The 19,898-nt window shown below is 46.8% G+C and overlaps 1 protein-coding gene across 1 annotated transcript in view; it reads left to right on the forward strand.

The window, feature by feature from the left end:
- The first annotated feature begins 2,500 nt into the window (after positions 1 to 2,500).
- The window catches only part of LOC136950286 (PH and SEC7 domain-containing protein 1-like), a 29,451-nt gene continuing 12,053 nt past the window's right edge, over positions 2,501 to 19,898 (forward strand). The window contains exons 1-9 of the mRNA XM_067244513.1: positions 2,501 to 2,651; positions 2,799 to 2,916; positions 3,192 to 3,729; positions 4,374 to 4,841; positions 8,794 to 8,982; positions 9,516 to 9,596; positions 9,858 to 9,970; positions 10,145 to 10,203; positions 10,897 to 10,986. Coding sequence (XP_067100614.1) covers positions 2,523 to 2,651; positions 2,799 to 2,916; positions 3,192 to 3,729; positions 4,374 to 4,841; positions 8,794 to 8,982; positions 9,516 to 9,596; positions 9,858 to 9,970; positions 10,145 to 10,203; positions 10,897 to 10,986 — 1,785 coding nt within the window. The 5' untranslated portion in view covers positions 2,501 to 2,522. The remainder of the gene's footprint in view (positions 2,652 to 2,798; positions 2,917 to 3,191; positions 3,730 to 4,373; positions 4,842 to 8,793; positions 8,983 to 9,515; positions 9,597 to 9,857; positions 9,971 to 10,144; positions 10,204 to 10,896; positions 10,987 to 19,898) is intronic.

A 19,898-nucleotide genomic window follows, 5' to 3' on the forward strand; every position in this document is an offset into this window, starting at 1 on the left:
CATCTGAGACAAAGATATTTACTACCTGTTGTAGTACTGCTTCTACCTCCATGTTGCACTCTCACTAATTCCTTAACTATATAAGTCCTTATTGCTTGTGAAATGTATACCGTAAACAATACCTGGGAATTATCTGGAACATGGATTACATAAATGACTTTCTCCTTCTTCTCTCTCACAGGTATGAATAGGCAGCTGCTGTGAACACCCCATGTGCCTGTTTGTCCTCTGCTTACACAGCCTGTGTGCGGCCACACTATCTCTGGCCTGTCGGGCTAGTAAGGTAGAAAATACTTACACCACAAAAATACACTGACAGTGATACCAGCAGCAGGAATCAAGCAACAAACAAGCCAGCAGGCAGACAAAGAAAAAGTAAATGGTCTCTCCCTCCCTCGCTCTCTTTCTTTCTCCCTTTATTTTGATCCATCCAGTCTTTTCTCTCTTCTTTATAACTCTCTCTCTCTCGCTCTGTCCCTGTGATGTGCTGAGGTGAGGTCATGTCCCAATCTGGAAAAGTCCTTCATCTGTATGTGGAGGTAAGGTCGGCCCCAGAGCGTGATGGGAAGGTGGACTCCGGAGAGGGCACTGGGAGTGAGTCAGCCCCAGCACCAGTGAAGGACGGAGCTGCAGAGCTTCTGTCTCAGCTCTCCTGCCAGACCACTTGCCAGACTCCCATCAACACTCCTCAGTACCTGGCCCAGGACTCCACTCACGCCCTGTCTCCCTCCAGACACACGGTGAGCTTTCAACTCCGCCAAGGCAACGGCACTCCATCTCCCAGCATCCCTAAGCGGCAGAGTTCCACGTGTGAGGGCAACTCTGTCACCAATTCGCCAGCATCTTCCGGGAAGGTCACTGCCCTTCACGCACCTACCAGTGGCAAGACGTTGGGTGAGGAAGTAGTTAAGGATGGAAAGCGTTCTGTGGTCACCTTCAGCTACATTGAGAAGGCCAACGTGAGGAAAGTGGAAAGCCCTCGGAGCGCAATATGCCAGAGGGGGTCTAGAGAGGAGCGGTCCACCCCCTCCCACCTGCGTAAGAGGTTCAGTGATCCTGTGTGGTTTGGGAGCCCTGACTCCTCGTGCAATTCTAGTCCTAAGCTGGCCTTCCGCCAGCAGGGGTCCCCCAGCTTCCGCCGCCCCTCGCTGGATCCCATTGGCAGGGCCGCCACCCAGAGGGCCCTGATGGAGTTTGGTTCCCCCCTGCTTAGGAGCAAGATTGCCCACGGGCTTCCATCCTGCCAGGACCAGCAGACTCGCTGTCAGTCCTGGGGTGGTTCACCTGTTCAACGCAAGAGCAACACCTGCAGGTTCCCAAATAATCATGCGGATACAGAGAGGAACAGGGCCAATTGCGGCCTACCCAGGAGCCCAGCCTCTGATCAGCTTTCCTCGCATGCCAGGCAGTCTGCTCTGAGCAGATCTCCTAAATCTAGACCCAGGCTATGTCAGGACAGAGGAGTGGTAGGGAGTCCTGCCACTAAGAGACATGTGCACAAACCATGTAGCAGTAATACTCCACCACAAGGTGCAATACATCAACTCGGCAATACTCTTATGGAAGGAATGAACCAGCTAAGCGGCAGTAAACTGTCCTCCCCAGCTCATAGCCCTGAGGTAGCCCGTAGGCTAGCAGAAGAGGCTACCAAAGTGTCCTCTATTTTATCTGAGGTAAGGAGATCCTCATTGCACAATGCTTTAAGTGAACTGGAGAGCTCGAACTCTGGAAATATTTCTGGAATCCAGGACAGTTCCTCCACAAACGCACAAAAACAGCAGCAGGCAGTTAAGATGAACATCCCTTTAAACAGCCAACACACGCCAGCATCCGAAAACAGTGATTCACACCAGCCTGCAAAGTCCCTATCACTGTCACATAACATGAGTTCACCGACCAATCACGAGGCACATCAACAGGAGGGGCCGGCCCAGCATCAAAACCCTATCCTGCCAGAGACGGCTGGGTGTGGGTCCCCTGCCCTCCCCTCGCGCTTCTTACGCCCCTCTCACCCTCCTACTGAGATCAGCTCCCCGATGAGAGACCCCAGGCTACTAAGGGCAGAGCTTAGGCTCACAGACAGCCCCACCCTCCACCGCCGCCAGCCTCCACAGTACACTGGAGACTGCTGGGCCCCCCGGGCGAACAGCAAGGGTGACCCGGACTGCTATGACAGGGGTGACTGTGCAGAACTGGCCCGCAGGCTCTTCATAGGTCAGAGCGTCGAGGAGGCTCCAGTCAGCTGGACCTGTAGGCAGGAGTGGGGCCACCTGGAGGCAGAGACCAGCCCTAACCCCAGTCCCAGCCCCGGCCCTGTGCAGGAACAGCAGGCCCTGAGCCCCATGGCTCGGAAACGGGCGGAGCAGAGGAGGAGAGAGGTCCTGCTCCTAGGCCCTGTGGTGCTGGACTCTCCTGAGGAGGATGAGGGCTGCGATGGAGATGTAGTGGAGGGCTATGGGGTGGGGCAGCAGCCAGGCCTGCTGAGGGTGGAGGAGCCTCCAGAGGGGGACCAGAACGGGGCCATGGGCTCCTCCTCCCGTAGCTCCAGTGGGGTGACAGGAAGCCTGGGGGACAGGGACTGTGTGTCTCCAGAGTCCAGCCAGTCCAGCCACCAGAGCAACGAAACCGGAGCAGCCACCTCAGGAATACAGGTGAACAGTGGACAGAGAACGTGTGTGTGTGTGTGTGTGTGGGGGGGGGGTTAAGAAGAGACAAACATGCTAGTTCAGAACTATTCATAACTATGAATATAATGTTAAAATGATGATCATTATTCACCTGTGTTTGTGTCTGAGAAGACAGACAGTGGCTCAGCAGTGCCAGGGCCCTCGCTCCACTCACAGAGAATTGCCCGAGCGAAGTGGGAGTTCTTATTTGGCACCCCGTCTGAAGAGAGGGCCAGCAGGGGAGAGAAAAGTGAGAACTCTAACAGGCTCCACTCATCACTCCTTGATCTCAGTGTAACTCAGCACATACACCATACTGTAGCCCAGCTATTCCTACAATGCATTCAGTCATTCAGTTACATCATACAACAGCCTGTTTAAAATGTGATCAGAAAATACAACTGACCAATGATGGAACATACTATGAAAGTAAATATGAGCAATTCATTTAACAATAATATAATTACAAAGCATCTGAATGGACAGTACTTAGTATGTCAAAAGTATGTGTTTCCTCCACTGCAGATACCCTGGAAGCCTCTACAGCTCCTCCTAGTGGCAACTCCAGTGAATCTCCCACCCCGACTCCTCCCTCCTCCCTGCCCCTCATCTCAGCCAATCACCATGTGCAGCACGTGGAGGTGGAGCTGGTGACTCCTCCCCCGGCGGCAGCAGGCACGTCGCCAAAGACGGGCATCATCCGAAGGACCCTCAAGTACTCGGAGACCGACCTGGACGCCGTGCCCCTTCGCTGCTACCGCGAGACGGACATCGATGAGGTGCTGTTGGCCGAGCAAGAGGATGCCGACTCTGCGTTTGGGAGTAACCGTAGTGTTGTGGGCACCTCGGGCACGGACAGCAGCCCCCTCGGTGGCATCTTCTATGAGAGGACGGAGGGGGAGGAGGAGGAGAGGCCTGAAGGGGAGGAAGAGGAGGAGGATGAGGACGAGGAGGAGGAGGAGGAGGTGGTGAGCTGGGCCAGTGTGAGGATGCAGGGGGACTCCAGGAAGAGGATGTATGCTGGACTGGTGGAGCAGGAGGTGTTTAGCCAGCTACTGAGGAGGTGAGACTACACACACACACACACACACACAATCTACACACCACCAATCGTACACAAAACACAGTCGAGGGAGTCAGAGGTCTATCACTACCAACAGGTCTATTAAAAATCTATTGGAAATGTTGGGATGTAATCTGACATGAACCTTTGTCAATTGTCATCAACACTGTCCCTCTGCATGGAACAACGCAGCCTTCAACAAAGATAGAAATCAATGTGTAACACATGTATCGTCATGTTTTGTCAGGGGGAAAAAATGCACAAACAATTTGTAAACAGCTTTGTGATCACACCTAGGTAAAATCTCTTGGGTATAGATATCAATCTAGAAAAACAGCTGTACTCACTTTCAAAAAATATCTTAGGAGAAACCTGATACAACAGACTTTAGAATATGTCGGTACTTACATTTACATTTAGTCATTTAGCAGACGCTCTTATCCAGAGCGACTTACAGTAAGTACAGGGACATTCCCCCGAGGCAAGTAGGGTGAAGTGCCTTGCCCAAGGACACAACGTCATTGGCACAGCCAGGAATCGAACTGGCAACCTTCAGATTACTAGCCCGATTTCTTAACCGCTCAGCCACCTGACTCCCTAATTTCTAACATAGTAACTGTCACTTTCTTTCCCTGTCTTCCCAGACCCTTGGATGATGTCTTTGACACCCACACTGCCTTGAAGTCACCCATCCTGGTGACAGGACCTCGCCGTACCTCTGAAGACTCCTTCAGCCGCCATTTTGAGAGCATCATGGAGTCCCACCGCGCCAAAGGGACGTCCTACAACAGCCTGGACTGCGAGGAACTACTGACCTCCAGCACTCAGACCGTCCTGACCTTTGACCTCCCCACGCTTACCCCAGAGATCCAGGGTCAGATCTGCCAGAGCGCCAGGCAGATTGTCCAGCTCAGCTTTGCCCCCCTGGCCCACTGCGAGAGACCCAGCCTGTCTGACTCCATCCTGACGGTGACGGGAGACTCGGACGCCACCCGCGCTCCCTCCAGTGAGAGACTGAGCAGCAGCTCGGACGACACGCCCCATCGAGGAGGCAGGGAAGGGGCACACCTGGGCCACAGCTGGCACAGCAACCCCTCCTTCTCCTTTCCCAGGTCAGTGGGCTTGAATGGGCCAGAACAGACAAATAGTCTTTTTTGCGTATTATGTAGTTGCTCTCATAGACAAAGTCTATTTATGCTGTTAGGGCTCCCTTAAGAGTCCAACCTCACCTCATCACACAGGTAGGCTCAGTGGACAGTAGTCTTTTCAGTCTGTCGCTGGCATTCTGAGTCAGTGCCAGCCTCCAGGGATATAGTCTCTGGTCTGGTGGCATACCGGCACTGCAGTGCAACTACCGAGCAGAATAGTTAGTGAAGGTCATTGGGAGACTTGTGTGTGGTTTCCATGACGGCATGCGGAGTGTAGGTTTGAGTGAGTGTGTGCATGTGTGTTTGTGTGTTTGATGACTAGAGCAGGTGATTAAGGCAGATGGCTGAACAGCTTTCACCTTCACCATTAGTTGTTCTGATATACACACCTTTAGATACTCTCTTGATAAAGGCCCATATTGAGGATTCACCATCGCCAAGTTTATTTCAAGTTTATCTACACTCAAATGTATGTGTGTATCAATAGTCCAAGGCTTGTTAGATTCCATATTTAGACCCTGACCCTCGAGGGATATCTTGATTTGTTTGGAGATAGAGAGATAATGATGTGTGGCAGCACTGCAGTGGCACTGTGACTGCACTGTCACCTTGAGGTACCTGCCACTAGATGGCGATAGAGGCCCTCACTGTACTTGCCAACACAATAGCCCTCCCATCCTTCATTGAGACAGGTGTAATTAATACAGTACAGATGGCGGCCTAGTGATTGGACTGCTTGTGATGTTGCCAACCTATTTACTATCATTTTATGAGGTTGACAGGCGGGATATTCTTTGTAATACAGGCTTATTCATTAGGTGTGCTAGTGTTGTAGGATGTCCTGCCTAAGTGTACAAATAAACGCATTTCTGACTCGTCTTCTTTGTAGTCTGCGCCTGGTACGTAGTCTAGTGTGGAATTACACACATCAGCCTGCATAGTGTGGAAATAAGCTCATCTGACATTTACATAGTAACAGGCTTATCTTGTCTTCATCATCATCATCCTGTCTTGGAAAGAAAAAATGTATCACAAAGCTCAAATTAATTGGCCACCATTTGTACAATAGGTGTGTGCATGTATTTAAAACAGTCAGTTAGCCACTAATTGACAATCAAATGACATGATTGCATTTATGTAATAGTGACATCATCACTGTTCCAATAGGCTGTTAAGTGGCCACCAGCGGAACAGTAACTGAATTGTGTGAGGCTGGCCAGAAAAGCTTTGTATGCCCATTGACACACAAAAAGGAAACATAATCCACTCTAAAATCCAAACTAGTTTCTAAAATGCATTCAAAGACGAGCAAAAAAACAGTTCACTAACCAAAAAATATTACTCCCTCTAGCACTCAACAAGCTTGAATGAAGCAAGCCATTCTGTAGATGTCAGATTCATGTTGACATTGTGCTGGCAAGTGTTAGTTCTCTGTCCAGCCCAGCTCATTGAGAAAGGAATTCATGATCAAGACAACAGGACAAATATTTGATAAGGCTTCTCCGTTCTTTGATAAAAGTTGGAATCCCCCCAACCCCCCTTCTTCACATCACTCTTTTGAGATGTGAGATCATGTGAGCAGTTACACAGAGAACTATTGTATAGAACTGCCTAATGGAGACAGAAAGGAGGACATTATTTTGTGATGGACCATTGAACCGAATTCTGACACTAGAAATTCCCTCATGGCCTCTGAACAGCATTGTAGTTGCCTTTCAATTAGACAAAACTAATGTGTTGTTGTGGCTGGAGCGTTGGCCCTGGTAAGTTGGATTCAAGAACAGACACCAAAATGGCTGTTTTCAAAGCCTCTCTATTCCTCTCCCACGACAGTCATTGTTAGGGAGAAAACAGCTTAAGAATTTACCTAGAGGTTTAGAGTTTTCCCTGGCACCTTGTCTTTTTGTTATCGTGTGTGTGCTTATATTTTACTTTGAAGACAATGTAGACAGCATGTATACAGCACCTAGAGGAAAACTGCTCTGAGTGTGAGTAATTGCAGCTAAAAGGAGAGAGGTCGAGAGAAAGAGAGGCATAGAGGGTTTGTGGCAGAAAGCAGTTTCATACTATGCTTGCAGCCCAAGGTCGGCAGGGGACGTTGGTAAAGTTTACACAGTGAGAGAGAGAGGGAGGGAGAGTGAAGGAGAGGGAGGGAGGGAGGGAGGGAGGGAGGGAGGGGGGGGAGGAGAGAGAGAGAGAGAGAGAGAGAGAGAGAGAGGGAGAGGGGGAGGGAGGGGAGGGGGAGGGGGAGGGGGAGGGGGAGGGGGAGAGGGAGAGGGAGGGAGGGTGAGGGAGAGTGAGGGAGAGAGAGAGAGAGAGAGAGAGAGTAAGTAAGTAAGTAAGACTTTATTTATATAGCACTTTTCATACAAGAATTGCAGCTCAAAGTGCTTTACATAAAATCAACAAAAACAATAATACAAGTGTTGATCTAAAACGTTTAACAAACCAAACTAGCCGCACTCTATCTGCGGTCTATCGAATCCATCTTAGATCCGAGCTGCCACTTGCAGTTTCTAATACACAAACATGACAAGGGGGTAGACAGGACAAGTTACAGCATAACATGAGGAGAGAGGAGGAGAGAAAAAGGCAACACCCAGACAATGCTCCTAGAGGAGTACAGTGTGGGAACAGACAAAAATCTCAGCACATAAGCACAACAACAATTACAAAAACACGTGACTTGCAACGGGGAGTGGGGAGAGGGAGAGGGAGAGGGAGGGAGGGGTGAAAGAGAGGGACAAACAAAACCTAAAAGATAGAGCGAGAGAAACTGCTGTACAAACTGCTCTTTTGCTGCAGAAACTTTTGTCAAAGACAAAAGAGCAGAAAAGAGAATATAAACGAGAAGGGGGAAGGCATTTTGTGTACCTTTCTCGCCTCTGGGTGTTACAGGTACGGACTGGGCTTCATGGAGACAGGAAATAAGTGATGTTGCACTTTTGGATCTGACTGACTGAAGAGTTGGCGGATGCAGGCAGGCTTGGTGATGCGTTCAGACAGGGGCTTGAGGACAGGAAAGGTCGGTAGGCTGAACAGTCTACAGAGGTGCTCTGGCAAGGGAGGGACAGGAACAGACAGCAAGGCTGGCTCTGTCTTCTGTTGTCATGGCGCTGCTGGAGAAGAGAGGCACATGCCCTCTCAGCGTTCCCAGCGGAGGTGAGTTCATATCCCTCACCTGTATGCCTCCTTCCTTCTCTTCTCCTCCTCCTCCACCTCCTCTCTCCCTCCACCTCCTTCTGCCATCAGAGGTAGCGGTGGCAGAACTACAGTATGGATGTATGTACATCTCAAAACAGTTTAAAATACCGCTGTCTGTTGCAGCTGTTGTCATAGAAGGGTGCTAAAGGAGGCAACCTGTGTTTGCACTGTTGAGGTTTGCATGAGTCACTGATTAGGAAGTTTCAATGCCTCTCTGGTGCTAACCTCATTTCCTGCCGTTTATGAGATTCCAAGAGAACTTGTGAGGCAATCAATCCTCACACACCTTGTGTGCTGTATTCAATATATTCTTTTGTCTAGCTTCATATTTGAAATATTGTCCCCAAGACTGTATTGACCACCTTTGCTGGAGAAGCCCTTAGTTTGCTGATATGAGATCTTATGGAGAACACATTTATTCTGTGATATTTAAACTATTTCTAGTTTGAAGTTTCAGTATGTTCCAGTATGATGTAATTTACGTACATCATAGCATATATTATAGATTTGTTGAGTTCTGAATCCTTTGATTCATTATTGGGGATGGAGTAGGGAAAACCAGGGAAATATTAAAAAAGAGTAATAATTGTATCATGGTATTGAACCATAGTATCTTGTTGGTAAAATATGATCATTTCACAGCAAACATTGACTGGAATCAGCACTCCAAGTAATGTTTCTGTTCCTGCGTGTTTTCTCTTCCTCTTTCCAGAGAGAAGGCCCGTCTGGCCACCGACTCTGAGCTGGACCAGGACCTCAGTGAGAGGCTGGGTCTGGGGAGCAGTGAAGCCCTCACCAACGGTACCCGTGCGGATCTGGCGGCCGCCAAACGCCTCGCCAAACGTCTCTTCAACCTGGATGGCTTCAAGAAATCTGATGTAGCTCGCCACCTCAGCAAGAAGTGAGTAACTCCACACATTTTTTATGAGGCTAAACATTTTTAATAACATTTACATGAAAATATCATGAGTTGGTTGCTATCCACAAAACACTTTTACTCTCTCTCTCTTATTATTAGCAGCTGTGGGTGGACTTTCCCCATCTCAGATATTTTCTTTTGCCCATGTCTCTTTACTTTTAGCCTAATTTCTGTTCTCTTTTTTGCTCGCATAGAAACTGTTGGATCAGGGTGTCAGGCTGTCAGTTGTTGGTTGGCAGTAACAAAAAAGAATATGGGATTAAAGGACTTCCTGTTTTCTGACAGATGCACCCTGGGAATAACAGTTTTGGCCCAAAGTCTGCAACTCAAACTGAATGTGCTGGTTCACACTGACTGACAGTCTGAATGAATGCATGTGTGAGAAAGCCAATGTCTGATTGACATGTTATGCTTTCTCTGGCTTTCTCTGTATTCTCTCTCTCTCTCTCTGTATTCTCTCTCTCTCTCTTTCTGTCTCTCTCTTCCTATCACTCTCACACTATATCTCTCTCCAGTAATGACTTCAGTTGTATGGTGGCAGAAGAGTACCTAAGCTTCTTCGATTTTGTAGGACTAACTGTGGACCAGGCTTTAAGGTGAGTCTTCAAGACAATCCAACCACTCTGTCCCGCCCTATCAAAAAAGAGCTCCTTCCACAGAAATTATCATAAAATATTGGAAGTGAGAAGTTCACTTATACAAGAGGCAGTACTTAGTTAACACTGCTCCCTGGTGGTTAGCTAAGGTACTGTATCTCTGAGGTCAGAGGACTTTCCCGTCCCTCATCCTTGTCAGACATCAACAGGGATCTTCCTGACTCTCAACCATTGCACGGTATGCCTTTGTTTGTGTTCTAGATCCTTCCTGAAGCAGTTTGCCTTGATGGGGGAGACTCAGGAGAGGGAGCGGGTGCTCTCTCACTTCTCCAGGAGGTACCTGAGCTGCAACCCCCAGGTCATACCTTCTGAAGGTGAGAACACAACTGACCATAAGTCCCTGTCTCAGACCTGTGCCAGCTAGTTCTAGATCGAATCTGCCATTGTCTTTGCTGTGCCCCGTGAAGTATATATAAGTGTCTGTGAAAGTGAAGACGAGCTGTTCCAGTTGTCCTATCTGTTGACAAATATTTCTGTTTCTCTTCCAGATGCCGTTCACACCCTTACCTGTGCCCTGATGCTACTAAACACAGACCTGCATGGTCATGTAAGTACAGAGCAAGGCGTGTGTGTGTGTGTGTGCGCGCTTGCATGTGTTTTGGGCAGGGAGGATCCTAGGGGACTACTTTGTGCTGAGGAAGGATAATGGACACTTTTAAGAGTTACGTTCCCCTCAAGGCCCCTCTGATTGAGTGTGGCGTCAGCTTTAAGGAAAATAACATCCCTAACTGATCAAACGTTGACAAGGGACTGCCAACTGATTACGGTTCACCCTTCTCTATCATATATCCAGCCCTCTCCTACCTTTGTATCAAACAGTCAACTCCCCCAAAGAGTTTCAGTTTTTCTTCTTTACTAAAGAGTAAATCTAGGCCATTCGTGGCTTCTTTGTATGATGTGCAGCGTTGCAGATGATTAATTAAAAGTGGCTAGCGCTGGCAGGATGAGAAACCTGCTATCTCAGGAGAGAGGGGAGATTGAGAGATGCCTGATCCTGCTCTGCGCTTCATCATCATCATCATCCCATTGACGCAATCTTCAGCTCATCCACAAACTGAGTAGCTGGGATTCATTTGAGACCCCTGATAAAATTGCCACCGAAAGTCGACAATATTTATTGTTGAAGGTTGAAATGTAGCGTAATAATTGGATTTAAAGGAAGACAACATTTAGTAAAACATTTGCAATATATTACTCTACAGTGTGGAATTCAACGGTCTGGTTTGAACATTCCTTACAGAACATTGGCAAAAGGATGTCTTGCACACAGTTCATTGGAAACCTAGAGGGTCTGAATTGTGGACAAGATTTTCCGAAGGACCTGCTGAAGGTATGCAGTACAAATCTGTACGCACACACACTCACACCCATACATGCAAACAAAATGCACATAGAACTGAATTTGTGTTGTGTATGCTTTTCCACCATTATCTTTTATATACGCTGTGCAACCATGTGTATGTTTTCCAACTTTATTAATTGCTATGTTGTGCTATTGTTTGTGTGTGTGTGTGTGCGTGAGGTGTGTGAGTTTGTGTGGGTTGGTTTCTGGCAGCTTGGCAAGAGCCTGGTGCCAGCTGGCGGCCTGGGAGTCTCTTGAGGCCTGCATTCTCAGAGCCGGCTCGGTCACCACTTCCTGTTACACTCAGGCCAGGGGAGGCTAATTGTTGTGCTGTCTCCAGACTGGGAGAAGACATATCTCCCCTTGGGGCATCTGTGCTCTGGTTGGACTATATTAGATTAGCCCATTAGCTTAGCACTGTCGTGGGCAGTATGATAGGCAGAGGCCCTTTGGGAGCCATTGGTGAGGAGCCTGAGGCAGGTGAAGCCACAAGGAAATAACCGAATCAGTTGGACTGCTTGGCATGGACGCGGCTAATGATGATGTGCCTGATTAGGTTTGTCAGCAAAAAAATGTCCCGTCAACACACGCCCCTGCAGTGTAAGTCAACAAGTTGTAATGGCATATCTATAATGCATAAGCGGGGCAGAGGGCTGCTTTCTCACCCGGAAAATGAAGGAAATTCATTTTAAAATGAAAGGCTTTCCTGTTATTAAGATAGGATAGCATCAGCCCCCTGCTGTGCTGTAGGTATTAGCTGGTGGAGTAAGAAAACGAGAGAAAGAGAGAGAGAGAATAAGTCTGAGAGAGAAATGACAGAAATAAGCCCATTGACCTGGGATAGCTGTTTTATTAATGTACTGGATAGATCCAGGACAAGTCTTTTAAATCATGCTCTCCTCCCACTCCCTCTCTCCGACTCTCACCTTTTCCTCTGCCCTCAAGCCATCCTCTCTCTCTCTCCCTCTTTCTCCAACTCTTCAAATGTTCTCCCTGCCCACTCGCCATCGCTCCTTTTCTTGTCACTTTTGTGTGCTCTCTCTTGCACTCTTCTCTCCACCTTTCTCTTTGTCACGCTGTAAAAGCTTGCTCACCTCCACCCACTCCCTAGTTCTCCTCCATCATTTCCATTTTTATAAAATGACTGTCATTCCTTTCTTGCTATCTCCTGTTTTGTTCGTCTTATCATTCATTTCCTCAACCTCATTTTCCTGGTCTCCCATTTCCTCTCTCGTTCCCTGATGTCCAGCCCTGGTCAGAACCGCAGGCTTGACAACTCCATCTTCTTCTCTCACATTTTCACACTGCTGTCTGGAGTTTCTACAGTACCAGCCACAGCTCGTCCCTCAAGCGTCCTATCAACCATTTGCCTAAAAAGGACTCCCACAGAAGGAGTTTAGTCCATATAGACCAATACACACACATAAACACACATGCACACACACACACACAAATCCATAAACACATATGTAGTCTACACACATATACTTAGACTTTATTCACACCCTCTCTTTCTCTATATCACACACCGCATCATGTCTGTCACTATCACGTGTTTTCAATGTAAATGTTTTGCCACCACGATCACCCCCAGCCCTTGTGCCTCCTTCTCTCTTTCCTTTCTTCACCTCATCCCTCTCTCCCTCCCTTTCCCTCCCTTCCTTCTTGAGGTTCAAAGGGTTTTATTTTCAGCTGTATGAAATATCAGTACCCCCGGAGGAGGCAAACCTGTGTGCTGTTCTATCTCTACATCACACTCACTGTCTTATCATCGCTTTGCTAACACACTTCAGTTCCTCAACCTTTAGATGGGAGGAAGGAAGAGGACCAGCCCTTCATTTATTCTTCCTCCATCTCCCCCTTCATGCTTTTGTCTCCTCCCTCCTTCACCCACACTGTGAAAATCACATTTTCACATAGTCAACGTATGTCAAATGAAAGGTATACTGCACATTTAGGCGTAGTTTATTGTTATCGTTTTGTGGTTGAGTACTTCCAGTATGCTGTATATTAAATGCTAAATACTATCTAAATGCCTGCGCATGAATTGATGTGGAATTGTTTTTAAATCTAAACTGAATCTCAGAAAGCTCTTGCATACTGTAAAAGCATACATTATAGAGTTGTTTATGGTGATAATTTTTGGTAATTTACTGTAACCATGTGCCATATTTTGAGTCCCTACTCTGAAGGAGAGAGTATGCACTGCACTGCTGAACTGAGCCCTCCAGCTAACACAGAAATCAGGAACCAGGCAGCCTGGAAAATAATGACTATGACTTGGCATTCCCATGGTACATCTTTCTCTCTTTCTCTCTTTCTCTCTTTCTCTCTTTCTCTCTTTCTCTCTGTCTGTATTTATCTCTCTCTCTCATTCTATCACTCTCCCTCACTTCTTCCTTCCTGTCTCACTCCCCTTGCTCTTTCGTTCTCTTGCCACTGCAGCTTTCTCAGATTAAACCTAGTGATATGTTTCCCATTAACACTACAATAGAGGTCCAGAATGAAGCAATCTCCTGTACTTTGTAGCTGGCTGTGTCGTCACATTCAGATTGTTGAGTACTTATATTGCCTAGCAATATAAGAACATTGTCTTGTGTTCAGGCTTCGAAACATTGATTAATTTTGAGATTTCTCTCCCTAATAATGTTTTGGGCGTAGAGTATGTTTTTGTGTGTGTGGTGTTTAACTACCCTTGTGGGGTCCGGAAAAAGACCTTGAGGGGACATTTTCTTGGGAAGCACAAATTCAAGTGCTACTCCTATGGGGCCTTTATGGGATTTAGGGTTAGAATTAGTGTAAAGGTTAGAATTAGGATAGAATATTAAGGATTGAGGACAGGGGTTAGGGCTAATAGGATTTTGAGTGAATTGTTGGTCCTCCTTTTGATAGCAAAACAAACCTTCCTGTGTGTGCATGTGAATTGCTGTGAGAGTGTGTGTCTGGAAGTTTTTGCGTTTTAGGAGGTGTCCATTTGGTGACAGTCATTATGACACCATAAACCATCTAAATGGGAGTGCTGGGGAGAATGATCCTTCCCTGGCTCTCCACCCCAGATCTGCCCTCAGAAGCAGCAGACTGAGAAATGGTCACAATCTCACTGTGCTCACTAGATCACTTAGTCGCTCGGTTGGGTTCATTACTGTAGACTCCCCATTCCAAATTATTAAAACGTTTTTTACTTTGCGGTGTACTGATTACATCGGTAAGTTTAATTTAAGAGCAGACACTTTGTCAACTGATTGCTTTAGCGGCTTTTAGCAACCCCCAATGAAGACTTCCTTTACAGTATTGGCTGGTCAATGTCAGATACATGAGACCTTAAGTCATTCTCTCTCTCTCTCTCTCTCTCTCTCTCTCTCTCTCTCTCTCTCTCTCTCTCTCTCACTTGCTCGCTCTCGCTCTCTCTCTTTCTCTAACTTTCTCTCTCACCTCTGTCACATACACCTTCTTTTTCTAAATTTCTCTTTTTCTTTTCATCTCGCTTATTGTCGTTTTCTCTCTCTCTCATTCTCTCTCTCTCTCTCTCTCTCTCTCTCTCTCTCTCTCTCTCTCTCTCTCTCTCTCTCTCTCTCTCTCTCTCTCTCTCCGACTCTTTTTCTTCACTCTAGCTAGCAGCATTGCGCAGGGGTTGGAGTGAGAGCTAATGATGCTGTGAAGTAGGTTACCTGCCCACATATTACAGAAAAGAGAAACGCTTAAAAAGGCGCCTGAGAGACAGTGTATGTAGGAAATGCTAATAAAGTATTGACAATATTGATCACGTTCTTTCAGAATCAACCAACTGTGTCAGGGAGATAGATGACTATCGATACTTCTACTGTGAGAAGATTAGATTTTTCGGTATCTCTACGCCTGGGGTACTATGACGTTGTGTGAAAGGGCAAGGCACTTTACCCTACTTGCCTCGGGGGGAATGACCCTGTACTTACTGTACGTCGCTCTGGATAAGAGCGTCTGCTAAATGACTAAATCTAAATGTAAATGTATGAGCATGGGCAGCTCATAGCAAATATGTTTGGTGCCAACCCTGCCCGTCTGTGCAGAGAGAACCAGGTCATGTTTGAGGGGGGGGAGAGAACGGGCACTGGCTGCTTAGATCAGCAGAGACAGTGTTTGAGTGCACTCCCCTTGTTCCCCAAGCTGTCTCTCTCACAGCGCGACAGAAAAGGGAGAGGGGAGAGAGGGTGAAACAGATTGAGAGAAAAAGAGCAGGGGGAAGAGAGGGAGAGAAGCCGTAGGCTTTTATAGCCTCAACGAGAGTTGTCCTGTAGCTAGATGTCATTTTAATGCAGGTTGTTTTGGTCCCAGCTCCAGTCAAGGGTGATCGGTTCCACCGCTTCTGTGAGACTGAGCTAGCATCTCCTGACACCTGACAGGATCACAGGACACAATGGATGTGTCACATCGGTGTTCTGAGACGTAGACCATGACTATGCATATTGCAGATCATAGGGGATTTGTTTAGTCCTTGTGAACCAGCTATGGGACAGACGCTGTGTCACAGTCTAAAAGAAGAGAGCTTTGTTTTGGTTCATGAACATTTCATGGGATTTTAGAGAATGATGACAACTGCCCGCAAAGAGAATGTGAAAAAGTATTAATACATCTTTTGGAAATATTGGCCTTCTGTTGTTAGTTGCTGAGTGAAATTATCCAGCTACTGTACGTCAATATACAGTACAGTATGTTACATTTAGTCATTTTAGCAGAAGCTCTTATCCAGAGCGACTTACAGTAAGTACAGGGACATTCTCCCCCGAGGCAAGTAGGGTGAAGTCCCAAGCCCAAGGACACAACGTCATTTGGCACGGCCGGGAATCGAACTGGCAAACTTCAGATTACTAGCCCGATTCCCTCACCGCTCAGCCACCTGAGTCCCTGCACCTGTATGTCTGCATCACTACCTTGTCTCTACCTCTGTGTTCCTCCCTCCCTCAATCTTCCAGTAGCCTTCATTGCATATATGTTACACTGATGCAGGCATTGAAACACTGTCAGAATCAGAAAGGGTTTTATTCGCCATGAAAGTTTGCACAGACAAGGAATTTACTTTGGCAGGAAGGTGCATACATTAAACATATAAGAATCCTAAAACTTAAATATGTGGTCTAACTATACTAAAGGTACAAGTCTACCTAATACTAATAAAACATATAAAATAAAATATAAAGTAGCCAATATAATTTACAATATAAAAATATAAAAATACATTACTGTGTCTGTGACACAATACTGTTCTTTTCTATAAACCTAAATCTCTCTATATGTTATTTACGTGACCTAAATGTACTTATTGCTATGATCCTATCAGTGCCACGAGTGAGTGACACTCATTAAATCTCACAAAACCGATGGCGCTACATTTTGTGAATCATCTCGCTCGCCATTCCCTCAAGCTAGGTTTTAAAGTCAATATTCAATTTGACAATTTTTCTGGAGCCTCAACAATTTCTCATGTGTCTCTCTAGCCCAGGTTAGTGACAGGTTCTCCATTTTCCCCTTCATCTCCTCTGTTTTGTCCTCTCTTTAGTCACTGTCTCGGCTTGGTGGACATGGATCATTACAAATCATATACAGTGTTACCATGTATATGTGATACAGGATTAGATTTCAGGAGAAAAATTGATATGGCTTTTTGAAAGGCGTTAAAACTCAAATATAACCATGATCAGCATTTTTGTTTTTGATATTTTATTCATAGTTTAATAGCTCTGGACCTGAATGTTAAACATGCATTTGTTTGTCACGTTTGTGCTGGGCTTAGCCTTGCCATTCGTGGTGAAATTTATTTTCACTCTCTCCCTTGATCTCTCTGGAACCCGCACACACAAACACACACACACACACACACACACACACACACACGGAAAAGGCACACACACACACACAAACACACACAGCCTTCTCCTGCTGATCCTTTCCGTCTGTATCCCCCCTCACCTCAGTGTGAAGAAGACAAGCACTGAATGCTAATTGCCATTCAAAGTATATCGAGGAGTGTGCTCATGTGCCTGTGTATGTGCGCGAAGGAGCGAGTTGGGAGGCTGTGATTCGCTGCCGAAGAAAAGAGGGAGGAGTGATGGGAGGAAGGGATGGGAGGTACGCATTGAGGGAGCGAGAGAGAGAGCACAGTCCTTATCAGGTCTTTTTCTCACTACGATAGAGGCTGCTCTCCTTCGCAGCAGAGAAAGAGGAAAGGCGCAGGAGCGATAGAACCACTAAACGCAGAAGAAGAAGAAGAAGAAGAAGACGGAGGGAGGCCAGCCGTGAAAGACATCAGCAGGACGACACAGGCTCTTTTCTTACACCGACCCACCCCCCGTAAGTGGGTGACAATAGAAGGATAAATGGAATGATTGAAGGGAGGTATCGAGAGAAGACACTGATGTTCTCTGTGTTGGAAGTGTACGTAGGTAGACAGCATAAAGAGTAAATGATGACCGGAGACTTGAAGAAAAGGACACAAACCTGAGGAGTTCAAGAGGAGTATCAGCCTGACTCTTATTCTAACTAACAAACTGGTATCCATTTTATGTTGGGAGCAACAGGATATCTTCCCCTATTCTCTGTTGAAAGGACTGAATCAATGCTTTCAACCCCTTCACCTGACAGTGTTACTTATTCTGTCTTTATCTAGACTCTCTTTGTTGTCTGGCATCCATACCTTCTTTCATTTATGTTGTTTATCTCCCGGTAAGAGTGACGCAATTGAAAGTGATTTTGGAATCCCTTCTCCCAAGTGGGGAGGCAACTGTCTCTCCTTTCATCCATTGTGTGAGTGTGTATTTTGTGTTTGTGCATGTGTGTTTGCCTCTATATATTAGTTTGTATACGCATGTGCCTTTTTACCTCCTCATTTCCACCCTTTGCACCCATCTGTTTCATGCTGGCTGTCCTTTCACACCTCTGCAAGTGTTGCGTACCATCTGTGAGCTTGTCATTATGCGTCTGAGTGTGTGTCTGCGTGCAAGTACATCCTTGTCCCCACCGTGAAGCCATTGGTCACCTCAAAAGTTGCCAGGTTGGAACCAAGCCATTCCCTGGTAAACTCGGCAGAAACTAGCATATACATTGTCTGGTTTGCCAGCAGCTGTTGAGGGGAAGTTATATCACACAGTGCCCCCCTGACAAGGCCCAACGGATTATCAAACCTGTGAATCACAGCGAGGGTTACAAGACAGATTTCAAAAGCGTTCCCGGTAAGTTACAACGCCTGTACACTCCACCTGTGGTAAACCACACCCTCCCATTGGAGTACAGCTTAACCAGCAGGTGTGACATACTGAGGAGGTCCAGTTAAGGAATCGTCATATCTTTCAATCTATTATAGATGCCCATCAGATCAATTATTCAGGTGCAGGGACTCTGGGAAGGCCAGCGTTGTGTTGATCAGGACTTCCTGAGGAGAAGCCTGAGGTTCTGATGCTTGTTGACACTGCCACGGGTGAGTGACAGGAGTGACGTCTTAGCGCTACCGTCCGGGCCGACGCTTCCTGTAACGAGTGACGTGCCTCTTCGACTCCTTCCACAAAGTACCCATTACCAGGAAAGACCGACACAAAAGCTTGTGCCATTCTGGATCTTTTTCACTTTTCCTCTACATTATTTAATGTCCTTTGCGTGAACATTTTCTTTTGTGGATTTTGAGACCACACTTTTTTTGGTTTTGTTTTTTCTCTGGAATCTGCCGACTGTTTCCACACTCATTTTGGACAGTAAGGGTCTTTCCTCCCAGTGGGAACTGTGTGCAACACTCCAAGGCCATGATCGGTGTCAACAGCCTGCACTCTGCAGGGCGCCTGCGCTCGCGTTCACTCTGCTCCGTGCGCTACGGACGAGACTTTCGCATGATGGACCCTTTCCGTTACCCCCGTACCCCACGCTCACGTTCTCTCAAACCCCTGGTGTTCCCTGACCTGCTGGGCAAAGCTCAGGACGGGCAGAACCACCCTCAGGCCCGCAAGAGGAAGAAGGTACAGGTTAGCATCACCAATCCCCCCCCCCCCCCAACCTGGTGAGGGTTGGGTTTGGTTATTACGTCCCCTTCTCTGTTTGTTGTCTTCTTTTCGGTCTGAAGTGAAATGTGAGGCATGGACTTTAGGTCTGCAATGTTATTTTTATTAGACGTGCTGGGTTCTGATTGCACTTAGTTGTGTCTTCGTGTCATTTCCTTCCCCTGACATCATGCATATCGCTAGCACATAGTCTAATGAGACGTAGTGTATGATAATGATTGTAATATGGACTGTTATACTTAAATAGAGAGCTTTAGCCCATACATCGACATGTGTACAGCAGTTTGCTCATGTGAGTCATTAGTGTAATGGCGTGCAGTTGATGAAGGGGCTTGGTTCACGGCCAGGGGCTGGTCACACAGTACAGTGACATTACAGTAGTATGTTGTGTGTGCGTGGTGAGCCACTCAAGGCTAATGGCTCTCATTTGCTGCCTGTTTTTGACACTGATGAAGAGCATACAGTCGGTGAAGATGACGAACATCCATCCTGGTCTGTATGAGGCAGGCACTCCAACTGGCTCTGACTGATATGCCACATTTGTGAATCGAACCCCCTCCTCCTCAACCCTTCTCACCCCGCTCCCATGTCTAGTTATGACAGGGTCTCTATATACATCTCACTTATTGGACATTCAAACCCTTTCCCCTAACATTCATGAAAACTGCCCATGGACATTTTGGCTGGCAGGATCATGCAGTGTTTGGTTTTACAGTCTGACCCTGATAACTCAATATACTGCGCAGTAATTACCTCCCATATTAAGATTGGGCCTCCTTGACAACAGAGAGGTTTAGTAATCTGTATTTGGGATCCAGCCACAAAATGGAGAATGTGAACATTCTAGCCGATATTCTAGCAGGTTTTAACTCAATAACGCAC

Source organism: Osmerus mordax, chromosome 10 (assembly GCF_038355195.1).
Source record: "Osmerus mordax isolate fOsmMor3 chromosome 10, fOsmMor3.pri, whole genome shotgun sequence".
In the NCBI taxonomy this organism is placed as follows: Eukaryota; Metazoa; Chordata; class Actinopteri; order Osmeriformes; family Osmeridae; genus Osmerus; species Osmerus mordax.